At 38.3% G+C, this 18,605-nt stretch overlaps 1 protein-coding gene across 1 annotated transcript in view; it reads right to left on the bottom strand.

The window, feature by feature from the left end:
• fstl4 (follistatin-like 4) overlaps positions 1 to 18,605 on the bottom strand; it is a gene marked incomplete at its 5' end in the record, with an annotated part of 69,566 nt that overhangs the window by 29,032 nt on the left and 21,929 nt on the right. The window contains 1 exon segment of the mRNA XM_037688259.1: positions 132 to 298. Within this exon segment, the coding sequence (XP_037544187.1) occupies positions 132 to 298 (167 nt within the window).

Genomic DNA, 18,605 nt, shown 5'->3' with positions numbered 1-18,605 from the left:
ACAGACATTTAATGGCTAATAATATATCAATAGAAGCGGGTGAACTGCATTTGTAGGTTTTACTATCCACTCAGGCATTGCAACACAAATCAGCATTAACTATGTGGAAGATAATAGAACTGTGCACTCACATTAATGTCCTCTAGGTCCAAGAAGTTTAATATGATGCCATTTCTCTTCCAAATGATTGGTGGACGCAGAGTCCCCTGGATGGAGCAGGTGAGGACGGCACTGAGGCCCACTGTTACCGTCGAGACGCTGATTCGCTGATCATCTGCCAGGCTCAGCTGCACAACCTCTGTTGGTGTGAGAGGAAAAAGAATCATTAATCTACACAGAGTGAGGGGATGACACAGGGGGTGAATAGAGGAACATGGAAAAATAATATACAATATAATATTTTTAAAAAGCATCATTAAAAAGAGGTACAGATCTGAATGAATGAGCTGATGTGGTGGAACTTTAGCAAAGTTTAATACATTTCTGAATATCATTACAGCTGGAGAGGTGCAGATAAACAGCTGTCCAAGGTGAATGATTTCCATTGTGGGGAGGAAAAAATAGATCTTGTGTCAGAGGACATACAGCCAGTTAAATATTTCTCCTGTTAAGGGATATTTATGTTCATTCAGATGGCCATTCTGTTTAATTCACCTGTAGGAAAATTTTTATATTTTCTGCCAGTTCTTGTGGGCCCCATTAATATTGTTGCCAAGGCACCGAGGCAGCAAATCTATAAAGTTAGAATTATACTCAGAAACTTTATCATGTACTTATTTTTTCCCAGTATTGAATTTACTCAAGGCAAATATACATGAAAAAGCAGACTATAATAGTCTCACTACTACATCATCATTATGATTTAGACCACAACACCCAATCCTGTGTTTTCTGCTGTTTTTGTTCCATTCTTTTTATATAATGCATCACAAACGACGACGAGTCCAGCTACAGGCAGGAGGTGGAACACCTGGAGAGCTGTTGCAAGAACAACCTTCACATCAATGTGAAGACGACGTAGGAGATGGTCATGGACTTCAGAAAAAACAACCCCCCCACCCCCACCCCCACCCCCCTGAACATAAGAGGATCTTATGGAAGTGGTCTCGAGCTACAAGGACTTGGGTGTGCACCTGAATGACAACTTCAGCTGGGGCAACAACACCACCAGCCCGATCAAGAAAGCTCATCAGAGACTCTACTTTCTATAGTGGCTGAGACGAGCTGGACTGGGAAGCCCAGTCTTCACCTCCTTCTACAGGTGTGCAGTGGAGAGCATCCTGTGCTCCAGCATAAACGTGTGGCATGGAGGCTGCACAGCTGCAGAAAGAAACGCTTTGCAGAGAGTGGTGAAGGCTGCACAGAAGACTGTTGGAGTCAGTCTCCCCACCATCACAGACATCTAGCACTTTGAGATTTTTGTTAATGAAAAGTGCGTTACAAATTAAATTCATTATTATTATTATTATCTACACCTCCAGATGCAGGAAGAGGGCCACCTGCATCGTGTATGTATGTATAAGGACCCCACTCACCCAGCGCACACACTTTTTGCCCCGCTCCCCTCGGGAAGGAGGTTAAGGAGCATTAAGTGTAGAACCACTAGACTGAGGAACAGCTTCTACCCTGAGAATGTTAGACTCATGAATCTCTAACCAGAATAATCATTGTGAAAATCACATCATGTTGCTGCTGATCTGTTTCATGTTGCTGTGTTCATTAGCGTTCATCTGCTCACACAGACTCATGTTCGTGCTGCTGTTCAGCGTATTGTTTTTGTGCTACTAGTGCTTTACATTTTAATACTTTTGTTGGATGTAACTGGGACTCTGTGTACACAATTTCGTTGCACCACATGTACCACATGTAGTGGAACGACAAAGAACTTTGAATCATTGAATATGCTTTGTTTGCTCATACAAAGCTGGCATTTAATATTTTATCAGTGTAAAACCAGAGCAGGGATGATGGTGACTGTGAATGTAAAGCTCAGAGACTGTCACGTGCAACTGTGTTGGTGTGAGACTGGGTCAGTGTCAGCTTGTGATTAGGGATTTAAACAGACACCTGATAGAAATCTAGTTGAACATCAAACAGATGCATTTACTCATGTAACTCAAATATTGATAAGATCTTTGGAAATTGAATGTTTGAAGGAAAGATAATGTTCCCTTTTTCTCCAAATAAGTAATTTTAAGCAACACTTTGATAATTCCAAAAATCTGTGAGAGCCCCGGCTAAAATGGGACAACAAAAAATAATTTCTACCTTTCTGCACAATGCTACAACAGAAGGTGGTTCAAACAGAAACAAGCAGTATGCTGATATTCTCCGTCACATAGGGATTTGAATAGTGATGTAGTTTAGAGATGAGTGTTTTTATCTGGGATGGAATTGAAAAGGGAATGCAAGTGAACATAAATGTTTTTGGTGCAAAATATTCAAGTTGATTGGAGTTACACTGAATATAAGAATAGAGGGTTGTTTATTTATTTGTTTTCGCTCGTCTGAGGCAGCACAGACTGGCAGATCTGGAGTGAACAATTTTACCTACCACCATGCACAATAGCAGAGCCAAGGGGTGCCCAATGTGCCTTGGGCACAATAGATGAATCTTTGGCCCCCTCAAGGATCCCTCCAAACATTTGAGGACATTATATTTTTAAACAATATAAAAACTAGAAATCATCTTTATTAAATTAATGGGGTGACTGGTTTACATCTATATATGGTGGTAGCCATCTTGGATTTTGACTTAGCAACCCAAATTTTATAGTGACCTTTCTTATGCCTAGATGCAGCTACACCATAAACATAAGTCTGCACTTTGCTTGTTTTTGAAGTTATCCAGCTCACAAAGTTTACAAATATACATATATGGTGGCAGCCATATTGGATTTTGATGTTGCAACCCAATTTTCCCATGGTAAATGGTCTGTATATAGCACCTTTCTATCTCATTAAAATATTCAAAGTACTTTACAACAAAATCTGTGCCCTCATTTACCCATTCATACAGAACTCTACTATATAATTTAAAGACTAAACAGTTCTTTATCACATTCATACATAGATGAGAGACACATTGGAGGCAATGAGGGGCTCAGTGTCTTGCCCAGGGACACTTCAGCATGTGACTGCTGGTGGAATCAAACCCACAACTCTCCTATTTGAGGACGACTGCTCTACCTACTCAGCAACAACTGCCCCCAATCCTTCAATGCTGACCTTTCTTACATCTAAATGCAGCCATTCACCAAGTGGAAATCAGTGCATCACTTATTTTTAAAGGCATCCGGCTCACAATACGGACAGACATATGTGGTGGCAGCCATCTTGGATTTTAACGTGGTAAACCAACTTTGCCTAGATGCAGTCACACACCAACATGGAAGTTGGTACCTCACTTATTTTTCAAGTTATCTTGCTCAAAACGTGTACAAAGTTTCTTCGCTTCGTGACGTGAACAAAATTAAAGGCCATTTGTGCTTTTTGTTTGTGCTGAGAGAAAAGTTCATGACTTGATGGATCGATGGAAAAATCTGTATTATTTACATATGTTAAACTACCATTTTAATTTAGAAATTAATTTATCATCCAACCCTTTTTTCAATCAACCTTTATTTATACAATCAATCAATCAACCTTTTTTATACAGGTTAATCTCATTGAGCCTTGGGGACTCATTTACAAGAGCGACCTGAAAAACCCTAATGGAAAGTCAGATTAACACTCACAGCAAAGCAAATGTCATGATTTGTGATGCATGCTGTTTTTATTGAAAGATACAATCTAATAGAATATATATATATATATATATATATATATATATATATATATATATATATATATATATATATATATATATATCCTTAAAACACTAAAACTGCCAATAACTATATTAAAGCATATTAATGAATACCTCAGTCACCTTACAAGTTGTCTTTTTACAGTCGACACTTTCAACCAGTTTCTAAAACTGGGAAAACACACACATATGCACATTGCCAAACAGGTGTTATTAAAAAGAAATCAGACCACCCAGCTCTTGTGTGTATATTTCATACGTCTTGCATTCCTGTACAGCTATCTGCTACGACATCCGCTTCCTCCAGTTTCACACAATGCAATATAATCCACAATTTGACAACAAATCTTTATTAAGGCCTGCAGTTTATGAGTGCACAACAGTGATAAGACCAATATAACAACAGATGCTCGTTTCAGCATCCACAGGTGACAGGATTTAATGTCCAAACAGACTGAAAGTGTATGGCTAACAGGCTTTGAAATGTTTGTGGGAAGCTTCCTGTCACAATGCAGACTTTGACAAACGCAGCTGTAGAAGTCCCCCGGATATTAGCTGTCTGTTTCACATGGCTCTCCTGGTGATGGATATATCCTGTCTGACAGCTTGGTCTGCCACTGATATTTCCGAATGCCTTGGGTACAGTGCACTGCCAGGTCCACCAAAGTTCTAAGTCAGCAGACCAGTAATTTGTGTGGCAGAACAGGCTTTGTGATGTGACAGATGAGAGATGAAATGCATTGATCTGACATGGCTTGGAGGGGCCGTTTCAGGTGTTACTGTGAATTTCAACTAGACTGCAGCTTACACTGAATAAACTACAGCACAAGGTAGCAGGACCTGTGCGGTTTGCCAAGTCAGCAGCAGCTGACTGTTCAGACGAACATCTAACACTACTTTGTATCGATTCCTTTTTAAGGTAGAACAGAAAGCCAACCGCTTAAGTCAGCTGCTGAGAAAAATCCCTTTGGAGTTTAATCTGTGCAGAACAATTAATAGACTATACAGTAAAGTGGTTATTCTAACGATTACAGTTCATATTTATTGTTGGTGCACTGGAGCTGAGGCTGTTGTGTTTCGACCGTCAGGAAGAGACAAGAAGTCAGTTTAATGTCTGACGATTGCTGTTAGGCCAGCTATGCACCTTCTTAAATGTATTTTTAAAAGCTAAAATGTATAGACTTGTCTACTAGAGATGTGCACTTACCTGAATTTCAAGCAAACATTTTACTTAAACTAGTGGTACGCATCAGAAAATTGTAAATAAATGCAGAGCCATACACATGGCCAAAACTATTTGATCAAAGTGAGCAGCTGACTTTAGATATTTAATCCCAGCAGTCCAAAAAAGTTGAAAACTGCTGAGACGCTTACTTTTTTAACTTTTTCCAAAAGAAGGGTGATAGAAAAAAATACTCTTGTCTAAGATGGACTACTTTTAAAATCAAATCTGGCATTATACGAAATTATCCCTGTGGCCATCCTGAAATCCTGACTCCTGCTAATATTACACCTGTGACACGAAGAGAAGACCGATGAAAATGTTTTCCAATAAATACTAAAAAAAAAAAATTTCTTTTACTTAGCATTTAGTATTTATGTTTTATTCCTTCTAGGAAACTAATTTGAGGAAAATAAATACTACATATTTTATATGCTGTAAGTAAATATAGATAAAATGTATTAAAGAAATTGTTTTCCTTTAAAGTAATACATTCTGCAACTCCTAATGAGAGAAAGACACTTCAGCAGGTACTGTAATATTATTTATAATGACAAACTTGTAAAATATTTGCCTTCCATTTACATGTAACATAATGTTCATGTCTTTGTTTTCATAGTGTAGATTGGTGCCAAACTGAGTTTTTATTACATCAACACACACATTATATTAGGTTTTCTTGTTCCTGTCATGTTTTGTTGTCTTGCTGTTACAGAAGCCCAAAAGGAGCAAAAAAACAACAACAACAACGGATTGTTGTTTTTTGCTGTCACGGTAGTTTTCAAAACTTAAGAGAAGAAGGGAATTAAGTCCATTTGTGTGCATTTCACCACAGAACCTTCAGATAGAAAATAATTCAGCTCCTAACAAGCTATTCTGGCACTAATTTGATTAATTTGGCTGATTTGTTTGTGACGATGAGTTAAACAATATTGTTTTCTGTGAATAGTTGACGGGAAAATAAAGTTTTTGGTTGTTGGCTTCTTACTTGTTTTATTAAGCCATTTAAGTAACCCAACTGGGTTTTGCAGGATGTAACAAATCATGCTGTGCTACAGGTTCTGAGGCTTTTTATAAAATATATTGTTCCGTCTCTTTAGTTTTATTTTTTCCATATGATTTGCAAACAGTAACTGAGTTGTTGCGTATTTTATATTCAAAGGTGCAACTGAAAGTATAAGACTTGGAAAAATAACATTTTAGTAATCATGTGACATTGGTAATGTTTTAAAAGTTTTAAGCTCATTCCTCATATATTTGCAATGATTATGTCCAGCTTCAAAATAAAAGGATCTAAAACTGATTTCCCTCAGTTTGGATTGGCGAACATAAACCAGAAGTCTGCTCCCGTTTTATTTATACTACAGAAAAGATATTAAATGAGGCTCTTCACAAAATCAAAACTGTGCTTCTTTTCTGTGCCAGCATTGATGAGCAAGTGGAAAGCTTTAATGACAGCATGTCTGATGCAACCCCATTGGTGTTTTTACTTGTGGTAACTCTGGAAAAACTAACAACTTGAATCCATTAAATTCTTGGCCGATTAAATGCGCTCACGATGACCACAGTCAGAGAATAAAAATATCCTCTCCAGTTTTGTGCAGTTCTCTGATGAGCCAGACAAATTGCAAGCCCTCAGGCAGTCTCTACTCTTTTCTGCCCTTGGTGGGGAAGGTTGTCATGACATTAAATGGCTAATGACATCTATGCCCCCCCGAGAAATTCAGGTGCCAATTAGACTGATCAGCCCTCCTGACTGAGCTGACAGACCTAACAAGGAGGCTTCTTCAGTCCACCATTGAAAGTGGGCAGCATGATGAAGATGAATGAATGAGAATAAAAACAGACAATGGCACAGAAGAAAGCTACATGTAATAATAAAAAAACAAGTTATAAGAAGAAGAAAAAATTGAGTGGAAATTTAGGGCAAACATTTAAAAAAAAAAAACTGATGTGTGTGCGTACCAACTCATCCTGAAGACGGAAAATAAAATATCTGCTTGAAGGAGAATTAAGAGAAGGACTGAGGTCCAGAATGAGACAGAAGCTTAGATGGAAGATCTAAGAAAGTTAAGTCAGGTCCTCTGGACAGATTCTTCTTTGTTGAAACATTTAGTCTTTTAACCAAAAGACGTCGGAGGAGCTACACTAAACTCAGTCTTATAAATAGCACCATCTCAAAGTGGATCAACCATTTTGCTGGTGACAGATAAAATTAGTTCACATGTAAAAGGAGGACCATCAGCCTAACGACTGATCGTTAGTGCCCTGATGGCTGCTTGTGATTCACAAAGGGCTGAGTGATACTAGCAACAACAGCAATGTAAGAGGCTGCAATTCAACATGGAGACCACCAGACACCAAACTGGACCAACAATTACTACATTAACATCCTTCTCTAATAAGTAATACTGTAAAACTATAGATTGAGCCAGTTAAACTATTAAAAATGTCTTATGTTGTCACCAGCTCAGCGTTATAAGTAACTTCTTCCCAAACTGACATGTTTCTGGAACAGAAGATTTCCTTGCTTGTCAAATTAGAGTGGAGTTCAGGCAGATAGGCTGCTCCTCTCCTCACTGACAACTAAAAGAAAAAAAACAGCCAACGCTGCTCCTTTTGCTACAATAAAACTCATTTAACCATTGTTCTAACTCGTGAGAGTCTAAATGTGTGTGGGCAAACACTCAGGTACTGATAACCACAAACAAACTCTTTGTGAACAATGTCTTTGCTTGAGATTTTAAAACTTTCGTGTCTCCACACTAGAAAACAGAAGTAATCCCTATCATGTAAAAGCCGTGGAGAGGAGTGCTGTGTCACTGATGTTCATCCTCCAAGCTTCATGTCTCATCTTTGCAAATCAGAACAACACACACAATCATTCATACAATTCAATTCAATTCAATTCAAAAATACTTTATTAATCCCAGAGGGAAATTAAATAAATATAATATATACAATATAATACAATGTATACAATATAATACGGGCAAATCATGAAAAAAAACTTGTTTTATCCAATCTTATGTGGTAAATTAATATTCAAGCATTAATCATTGGGCTTATCATGGCGTGAAAAGCAGCTGCTGCAGTAAATAGGCTTATTTAATTTGTCCTCGCATGCTGTAGTACCTGCAAACTGTAACACCTGGGAAAGATTTGTAAGAATGGAAAGCATCCAAACAAAAGTTTAAATGCCTTCACATTTGTTTCAAAATAAATGCGCTTATAATGGTTGTTGCTATGCAACCCGAAAGAAAAAAAAATACAACAGGTAATGTTGGCAACACTGAGCACAGTTCTTTGAGCTGTTTATGAGCACGTTCCCTCGCACAAAGTGCTTTTTTAATAAACAGAATACAAGCTGACATTTCAAACGTTTCTCCAAGCCATTCAGAAAATCAGATCTTCTCAGATTGGAGGCAATGTGTTCAACATAACGGTACTTGTTCCTGCATCTGTGGTGTACCACAAGGCTCAGTCTTAGGAACAACCCTCCTCACAATCTACATAAGTAATGCAGGTCAGATCATTCTTGTTGCATCCTTACATTTCTATGCCGACAACACCGTCTATTGTCAAGCTAGAGCAGTTGCTAAGGTTTTCCAGCTTTTACAGTCTGTATTTAGCATCATCCAGTCAGATTTGTTCATTCTCAAACTGGTGCTAAATGCTGACAAAACCAAAGGGATGTTGTTTTCAAACAGGAAGTCAGTACCAGCAGTCATTCTTTCTATTTAATATTCGAATGGTGTCCCTATTGAGTTTGTCAATTCTTAGAAATACTTGGCTATCTTCGTCAATTTGCACCTCTCTTTTAAGCCTCATGTTGAAAACTTGGTAAAGAAACTGATAGTAAAACTGGGTTTCTTTTTAGAAATGGGTCCTGTCTAACTCTTAACGTTCAGAAACACCTCGTAATCGCTACTAACCTCCTCTCCATTAACTATGGTGACATTATTTACATGAATGCTCCTGCAAGCACCTTGCAGATGTTGGAGGCTGTCTATCCCGGTGTGTTAAGATTATAACTGCCTGAAACTAACATACCTATCACTGCACTCTGTGTACATTGGTCAATAGGTCATGATTAACTTCACTCAGATTCTCCCACTGGTACATTTTCAGATTTAAATCACTTCTTAGTCTGCTGCCTTCATACATCTCCTCCTACATGTCACTGCGCGAGTGCAGCTACAGCGTGCACTCTCAGGACATAATTACCTGCAGCGTACCCTCAGTGTGGACCAAACTAGGCAAAACGGCCTTCTCCTACTCTGCTCCTGTTTCATGGAACACCTTATAAAAAAATATGAAGCTCTCGACCATGACCTCTTTAAGGGATTTTAAACAACTGCTAAATTCATGGCAAAAACCAACGCAGACATGTTCCTGTTAGTATTTTACATCACTTTATAATGTAGTGTTTTTTGTTTCATTTTAATATAATTTATTCCATTTACTTTTTCATTGCATATGATTTAATTGTGATGGCATATTGTTGTCTGTACCTCATCTGTGTTCTTTGTTCAAAACAGGTCTCTTCTAAATGTCCTCGTGGTCAATCTAATTGCTAATGTAGAATAAATTATAAGCCACTTCAAATGTAAAACACTGACAATAAAAGGTAGTTATAAAATAAACCCAGAAAAGGTTTTACATACAGCAGGAATAAACATACCATATGCTTCACTAACTATAGTTATAGCAGTGTATTAATTTAAACAAGTTTTCTTAACAAAGAGCGGAAATTAATTTTCCTTGACCCTCGCCAATTTGACTTAATTTATGAAACTGCTACATAATTTCTGGTACCCACATCTAAACTGTTTCCATCTCAGAAACATGACAACATTTTCAGCAGATTTATATACATTTTAAGAAATGAACTAACAATCCCTGGCTTTAAACACTGTATGATCTGTGTTGAACCTATCGCACCGTGTTAGTCATTATGCTATTATCTGCTAATATTTTGTTTTCTATATTTTGATTTTCGTTATGTTATATGTTGCTGTGTGCTTTGCCTGTTTGTTTCTGTTTGTACAGCACTTTGATTGGCCCTGTCGCTGTTTAAAGTGCTCTATAAATAAAATGGTATGGTAATTACAAACTGATTTTCATTCCTTGAGCTACTCAATACTCATTTGTGTAATGTATTGTCTTTAATGTGCCACAATAAACTTACAGCCCTCCACACACAATTACATGCCAACAAACTTCTTTCTTCTTTTTTTGGCTTTTCCCTCTTCAGAAGTCGCCACAGTAAGTCATCCTCCTCCACCTCACTCTGTCCTCTGCATCCTCTGTCCTCACTCCAACTACCTCCATGTCCTCTCTAACTCCATCCACATATCTTCTCTTTTTCTTGGCAGCTGCATTTCTAACATCCTTCTACCAGTATACCCACTGCCCCTCCTCTAGACATGTCCATACCATCTCAGTCTGGTCTCTAACTTTAGAATATCTCAGTTGTTCAACCTGTGCTGTACCTCTGATGATCTCATACTTAATCTTATCCATCCTTGTCACTCCTAAGGAGAACCTCAACATCTTCATGTCTGCCACTTCCAGTTCTGTCTCCTGTCTTTTTGTCAATGCTGCTGTCTCCAGACCATACAACATAACTGGTCTTATAAACGTTTCCTTGGAAAATTGCTGACACCCTTTTGTTGCAAATCCCTCCTGAAACGTTTCTCGAACCACTCCATCCTGCCTGGACTCTCTTTTTCACCTCTTGACCACACTCTCCATTTTCCTGGATAGTGGACCCCAAGTACTAGAAGTCCTGTACCTTTGTGACCTCTGCTCCTTGTAGCCTCACAGTTCCACCTGTCTCCATCTAGTTACATGCCAAAAAACAAAATGTATATATGGATACCACTGATCAAATAAATAATTTAACCAATGTAAATGTCTAAGACACTGATATTTAGTTTGAAGAGCCAATAGGAAGTATATCTAAAATCAAGAAAGAATTGGTAAAATCTCAAAATAAATGGGGTTGAAATGGTGCCTTTCCCCTTTAAGTAGTTTTGTTGGAGTATTAGTAAACAACAAAAAATATATTTGTTGTGTCCATATTTATTTATACACATACAAACACAAATTTATGCAAGCACATGCACACTGATGATGGTGGAAAGTGCAATGCAAGATGCAGGTCTTGTGGGAGCACCGTGGGCCTCGAGGTCATGCTGACACGAGGATCGCACCGACCTTGTGATTAATGAAAGATGCACTTCTGTGTGACAGATTTGGAAAAACAGTGGAATCAAGTCCATATAAAATCAGTGAAATGTAACTCCTTTAAAACTTTCAAGACTCTTCATTGCAATCCAGGTTACAATGCATTTAGACCATGACAAACATTAAAAAAAAAATCCTTAAAATAAAACCAGTGATGAAGTTCTCCGAGCCCGATGACAGCAGTAGGGATGAGTAGTACATGCAGTGAGACAGTACTCCCACTGGCAGCCCACGGTGCACACAAATGATCTTGGTGTGTCTTTGTACATTTTTCATGAGGGCTGCTCTTTGCAGGTGGGCTGCAGCTATTAGTAAATACATCAACATTTTAAATGCAACACTGAATTCTTGGCAAGCTGACGATTTCTTTTCCACACTCAGTCAATAACTAAGCATACTGTCTGTTAATCAAATGCACAACACGTATAAATTTATCCATCTCATTTACATGATGTACATGCATACTGCTTTTTGTAACACATTTTATACATAAACTATTCTGCACCTCTTGTGAATCGAGCCTTTATTCTCTCTCGCACACAGAAGTTCATGGTTGTTCCTTGAGAGCGCTGGCGTGGTGATTATTCATGGAAAGGATGGTGGGGATGAGCAATCAGGGCCCAGCTCATTAATCACACTGGATGCAGACTCTTAATCTCCTCCACAGGTACAGAGGAATCTTCGGCTTACTCTCCACATTGCTTCCTAACACCCCTTCTCTCTCTTTATCTCGCTGCCTCTTTTCCACCCACCATCTCATTTTCTCCCTGACTCTGTGTTTGCATCTTTAACTTTTGCTCTCTGTCCAACCCCAGAACTCCTCGCCTCCTTGATTTCTCCGGCTGTAAAGGCTTGTCAGTCTTCTGTTACATCTCACTTTTTCCTTTCTCTCTAGTTTTAATGCACTTCTTTTTCTCGCATTTCATTCTATAAGTGTCTAGTTTCCTGGCTGTTTGTTAAATTTTTTTACAAAACCTCAATTGTGCTTCTTTCCCAGTAGGACCTCTTAACTAGGCAGTGAAAAAGCCTTGATAGGATCACAGCGGAAAGACGGAACAAAAGAAGACGCGTATAGTAAAAATGTGCGCAAATTGATATTTGTATCAGAAAACCAGCCCCAGTGGTTTGGTGGAACATCTGCCAGAGGCTGCTGGCATAGCAAAGGTGTTAAAAAAAAAGATTATTCCTGATAAGTGCATAAAAACAAAACTAAATTGCTACTTCTAGCTCGATGGGGGAAAAAAACAACTAATCAAGCAATTCCCACAACTGAATCTTTAGAAATAGCCATTGCCTTTAAAAAAATACAAGTGTGAAAGAAAGTGTGCTAAAAGAATCCATGTGTTGAATCCTTATAAAACAAAAAATAAAAATGATTTCATTGAGTTAAGACTATATATATTTAATCTTCTGCTGTCCCTTAGCAACAGCGTATCTCTCCGGTCAATCACGTGTTCTGATGACTGATATTGGGAACTGGGTGCTAACAACATAAATCATTTCTTTGTGGGTGTTGAGATAGACCTGAGCACACTGATGAAACAATTTATTAGCAGAAGACAATGCTCAATAATGGCTTGATAATGGTTTGGTGTTTCAACCGTAGTGTTCTATGATTCATAAGAACAAGTCGGGATGATTCGGGACACCCTGTCCCTCAGAAGTCCATTCTGTCCTCAGAGACAGTAACTTAACTTCCACCCCCTCTCTATGTGCTAATCATGTTAATCTATGTGCTGTGAGTCAACACATCCTGACCATCCTGGCCCCATACTGACTGTATGGTAATTAATCCTTTGTGCTAATCAACTGTCCTTCCTGAGAAGACAGACTTTTGTCTCCAAGAGAAGTCTATGAGCGTTTTTCCACACCTGATAGTCCAGTAGACTCGGTTCGATTGGGGACCAAAATTCAGAACATTGGTTTACATTTTCAGCTGGTGCGGTTTGCATTCACACTGCACTGAGTCAGTCGAGCCAACCTGTCTTATTCTACGTAAGCTAATGTTGGTAGGTTTAACAGGAAATCAGGCAGGAAATCACTTTTTGTAAAAACTGCTGACTAAATTAATTGTTTCATATTATGACCTAGATAATTTATTTTACCTCCACATTCCTCAGCTGAACTGGCAAAAATGGCTTCTTTTTTTTTTTTTTTTTTTTTTTTTAAAATCAAACTAAACCACTTTAGTTGCTGTTGTATTTTTTATGGTATTTGTTTAAAAGTGCAAGCAACAATTACCTGGTAGAAAAAGAGAAAGAAAACAAAACTTTCAGGTATGTTTTAACTCTAAACTTTTATTCTAACCCAATTAGTTTTGTTTGTCATTATGAACTAGTTTGTGGTAAAATGCTAAAAAAAAAAAAGTTGTAAAGTTTATTTTTAAAAGTTGCTCCAGTCTTATAAGCAACTTTATTGCTCGGTAAGTTTTAGTTACCATTTTTCCATTTCCGTGTCCTTTTGAGCAAAAATAAAATGGTTTGTATTTTTTTGCACTTTAAGTAATAAAGAGTTGGGTTCGGGGGGGAAAAAAAACTGTGGAGAAGAAAGTCAATGAAAATAGAAAAAACAAGTTTCAAAGACAGATTGGAAACTTATCTTCCCACTCTATGATTTGATAAAACCAAGGATGTTTTAAGTCTCAAAGGCCAAAACAGCCATCCTGCTCTTAGAGGCTTAGTGGAAACAAGCTGACAGTCTGAAGCTAATCTCCCATACTTCATTTGCCCATATGAGATCCTATTCATTAAATCTATATTCTCCTCTGACAGCAGCATAAGATCTCTGACAATCTCTGTAATCCTTCATCTTTATGGAAAGATAGACCTCCTCCTCCTCTCTCTACAGCTTTTTCCTCCTACTGTAAAGTGCTAAAGCATCTTCTGACAGGGCTTGCTAAGTGGTCTTTCTTGTTTCAAAACCCCTTTGAGCTTTGTGGAGGAGAGATTATGTGGCCTGCACCAGAACTATGCTCTGCAGGAGCCACAGCTTGACCTGACCTGAGGGTCCACCTCCATTGAGACTGAATGCACAATGACATGCACAGAGAGCTATAAATGGAAGTCTGGGTACATCCATGAGGGCAGAATTTAAATGCTTCTCCATTTATTCACAGCGTTTTTATGAATGGACACTTTTGAACATTCACAGGTTTCTGATTAGCGCTTTAGAGCAAGAAGAACAGTAAGACCAATGCTTTCCTTTCACTGAACTCCCACGGGGCCATCTAACCAGAGAAGCCAGTCAAAGTTAGAGTTCAGTGGACTACCGAGTTCAGACAGATGCAGGGGGATCATAACACAGCGTGCTGTGTTTTTTTATTTGATTTATTACTGTAAAATTTAGAGATCTTACAACCACATTTTATTACCTGCAGAGAGGATAAAGAGGTGTCCATGTTTGACTAGACAAATTTAGAAAAAAGTGTTAACACTATTACACACGTACAAAGGAAAGAGTAGTAGAACATTGGTTTGATTTAATATTTTTCTAAAAGTAAGGCTCTCGTCTGGCTGCCACATTTCTGTTCTAATATTTTAAACAGGAGAGTAAAAACTAATTATGAAATTAAGGATGTTAAATAAATAAAATAAAGTTCAGCTTTTAAGTGGTTTACAAGCCGATCCTTTTGTTTTTAACACTCTCAAATTAAAGGACAGCCACGTGTTGTACATTTTCAAACTCCTGAATTCAATGTTCGATGTTCCATGATGCTTCTCAGAATACAGGAGTCCCTCGATACTTTGCGATTCGACTTTCGCAGACTCGCTGTTTCGTGGTTTTTCAGTGGAAGATTGTACACGACACACGATTGTCAACTTTAGTATTACTCACGTGATTGGGATGGTATGGGATAAAAATTAACAACAAAAAAAACTTTGGAAGGGCGCTGCCATTTTGTAGTTTTCTTTCAATAAGCCTATACTGTAACGCCAGTCAAAAGAACTACACTACCCAGAAGCCAACAGTGCTTCTTGCTGCTGCTCTATGCCGAAATGGAGGGAAAGTTTTGCAACGCAAAGTCAGAAGTAACGATCAATCTATTGAGCTCACAGAACAGGCAAGAAAGTCACAAATAATCTTTAAGCTCAATTACACACGTGCACATCAACCTGGATGTGGTGGTGGGCTTCGTCGCCCGGAGCCGAGCTGCTGGTCAGCAGAGCTGGAGAGTAAAACTTTGCAGTACTGTACAGTGCATATATGGATGTTGTTAAAATTACATATGTTTAAGAGTTTAGAAAAAAAATAATTGAACTGATTTTAAAAGAGCAAAAAATGGGACCATTATTTATTGTGTTTTTTTATCGTGTGCTCAAAATACAAAACAAGGCCATTTGCATACCAAACTGTAATGTCACTGTTAAACACTGGATACTGGGTATGCATGAAAATAGTGCAGTGTTTTGTATAGTTTTAAGAAATGTCTGAACTAATAATTAATGTCCCTGTGTCAGTTATGTCCATGTGTGTCATATGTTCTTTCTCTGAACAGCTGATTGGCTGAGGGTGGCTTAAAGGACCAAGCTCCAGTTGCTGGACGAGTGAGAGAGGCCAGAGTAGACGTTGGTCTGATGGTTGTTGGTTTTGCTCTCCAGCCTCGCTCTTGCTCCGGCCACAGATTATTGCACTTTGTCACTGTCTTGTTGTTGAGCTATTTGTAGTTGGGACTGAGTCACCTGTGTAGTTTAAGTTAATGGTTTTTGGTTGTAGGGTTAGTCCCTGAGTCATAGGGTGAGGGGAGCGGCCCGAATCCGACGGTCAACTGCTGGCTGATTCGGGGCTACTCCCTCTTTTGTTTGTTTTAACCAGGCCTCCCAGTCTGAATTTACTGTATGTTCAGATGATTGACTGATAATTGAAGCTTTGTCTAAACTGTACAATCGTCTGGGCTTCATATGTTGTGTGTCCTCCCATTTATTCCTGGACTTATCGGGGTCATAACAAATGGGCATTAGAAAAACTACTTATTTCAAAAAAACATTAAAACATGTCACAAAATATTAAAACTAAAGTTAGTGGTTCTGAGGACAAAAGAGAAGACATTAATTTGATTCAAAGAAGGCAGGAAAAGTTACTTGGTTCACCTCTAATTTAGGAACCACATCTGTTTCCAACGTAAACCTGTCTCTTGTTTCTAGGTTACCAAAGCAGACGATTTACAGACAAAATTAATAAAAAAAACAAACAAACACAGAAACCAGTCAGGATATGAAGTTGAGCAGGAGAAAAACTAAACTAAACGTGTTTATTCACTAGAAAGATTGATTCATAAAGTGGCTCTAGGTGGGACAACAACTAACAGACCAAGTGATGAAATGACAGTTAGATGGACTGTGAATGGACTTATGTAGCGCCTTTCTATCGTATCAAGACTCTCAAAGCGCTTTACACTACAATCTGTGTCCTCATTTACCCATTCATACAGCACTCTACTAGATCTCTACAAAGCTAATTGAACAAATCATTCTAAAGAGGCTAATTAGTGCTTTAGATCATGTTAATACATATCGGAGGCAATGAGGGGTTCAGTGTCTTGCCCAAGGACACTTCGGCATGTGACTGCTTTTGGATTTGAACCCCCAACTCTTGCATTGGAGGACGACTGCTCTAACCACTCAGGCACAGCCACCCTCAGCATTAATAGTGGTGAGAACTAACAGGACATAGAATCAAAATAAATTAGTCAAAGAGAAAATTTACACAAAAGCTTAAACAAGAAATCAGATAGAAACCGAAAACAAAAAAACAAATACTGAAACTATAGGAAAACTCCACTTAAATGTAGTTTATCTACTTAACCTCCTTAAAACAGACTGTTGTATTATAATGCATCATTTTTATAAAGCAATAAATTAATTATAGGAGGAGCAAAGCAGAAAATGAAGCTGAATTACATTTAGTGTTGAACATCTTTAAACGTTTGGGTTCATCAAGTCTTCTCCCTCCAAAAAATAACATCTTTACATGTTTACTTCAAACTTTTTTTTTATTGAGAACAAGTTGTCCTTTTCATTCATCACGTTTTACAAGTGTTTGACAAGTTTTCTGATAAATGGTTACAATAGTAGACATTTTCAATAACAAAGCTCCCTTTATTGAGAAAAATGATTAAGAATAAGGTTAGAAGGCGGCTTGCTTCAACACTAAAAATGTTAGTAAAATCCAAAGCTGAATCCGGCCTCATTGATCTGTTCTGACAGAGTAATTTGGGTGAGAAATGGAGCAGGTTCAAGTGTTGTCAACTGAAATAATACAATATACCTGTTGTCCCAAATGCAAAATGAAATTCAGTTTTATTGATGTAAAGTTTGACCTTTATCTTTTTTTCCTCAGGTCATGTGTAAAAACGTTTACTCTGGGTGTTTAAATTTGTTTGTAGGCTATAAAATAAAATAATAAAATTCTGAAGTTTTAGTATGTAGGTTTAGATTTAAATGTGTATTAGTTGCTTAGGTGCATAAGTCACAGGACTTGCAAATTTATGCAAAAAGGTGTGATTTATACAGCAAAAAATGTGTTAATAACGTTTACCTGTGACCAGTAAGAGCCAGTCAGTAAGGAACAGGAAGAGCTGGTTGTTTTTGATATCCTCAATGGTTGATAGATATATGATGATGTGCCTCAAGCAGAGTCCTTGACTCAGATCTACTCCTTCCTGTCTGCAGCGAACCTTTGGATGACGGCTCGGACATGGGGGTGAGGGGCTGAGGGCCTGGCTGGAGGTTATTCTATAAAACTAACTTGTCTGGTTCAGGAAGTGAGAGCAGGTCAGGGTTTCACACAGATGAAAGCACTGATAAGAGTGTAATCTTGTAAATTGCATGTTCCGTGAATGCGGGACAGCTCTCCAAAGCTTTGTAAATAAATCTCAAGAACTTGGGTCTGTTTGGAAATCTCTTTGTTTTCCCCACGACAAGTGTCTACAACCCTGGGAGATCAGGCGATACGATCTGAGAGCTGTCCACTTTCTTTATATTAACCTGCTGCTTTGATTCCTTAAATTGTTGCAGGTATTTTTGTTATTTTATTCCCCAAAATCAAATGGTTTTAACAACATTTTCCCCTCAACTCCAAAGCTTTATTTTCTGCCCATCTTTTACTAAGGTGATCGGCTGCAGCCTTCCATCCCTCCACGACCTGTACGTCTCCAGGACTGTGAGGCGAGCAGGTCGGATCACAGCTGACCCTGCTCACCCTGCACACGGACTGTTTGAACCACTCCCCTCAGGCAGGAGGCTTCGGTCCATTCGGACCAGAACCTCCCGCCATAAGAACAGTTTCTTCCCCTCTGCTGTTGGACTCCTGAACACTCATAATGCT

Source organism: Nematolebias whitei, chromosome 14 (genome assembly GCF_014905685.2).
Source record: "Nematolebias whitei isolate Nwh7 chromosome 14, NemWhi1, whole genome shotgun sequence".
Taxonomy (NCBI): Eukaryota; Metazoa; Chordata; class Actinopteri; order Cyprinodontiformes; family Rivulidae; genus Nematolebias; species Nematolebias whitei.
Note: the sequence above shows the minus strand (reverse complement) of the source record. Positions and strands in the feature narration are given on the sequence as shown.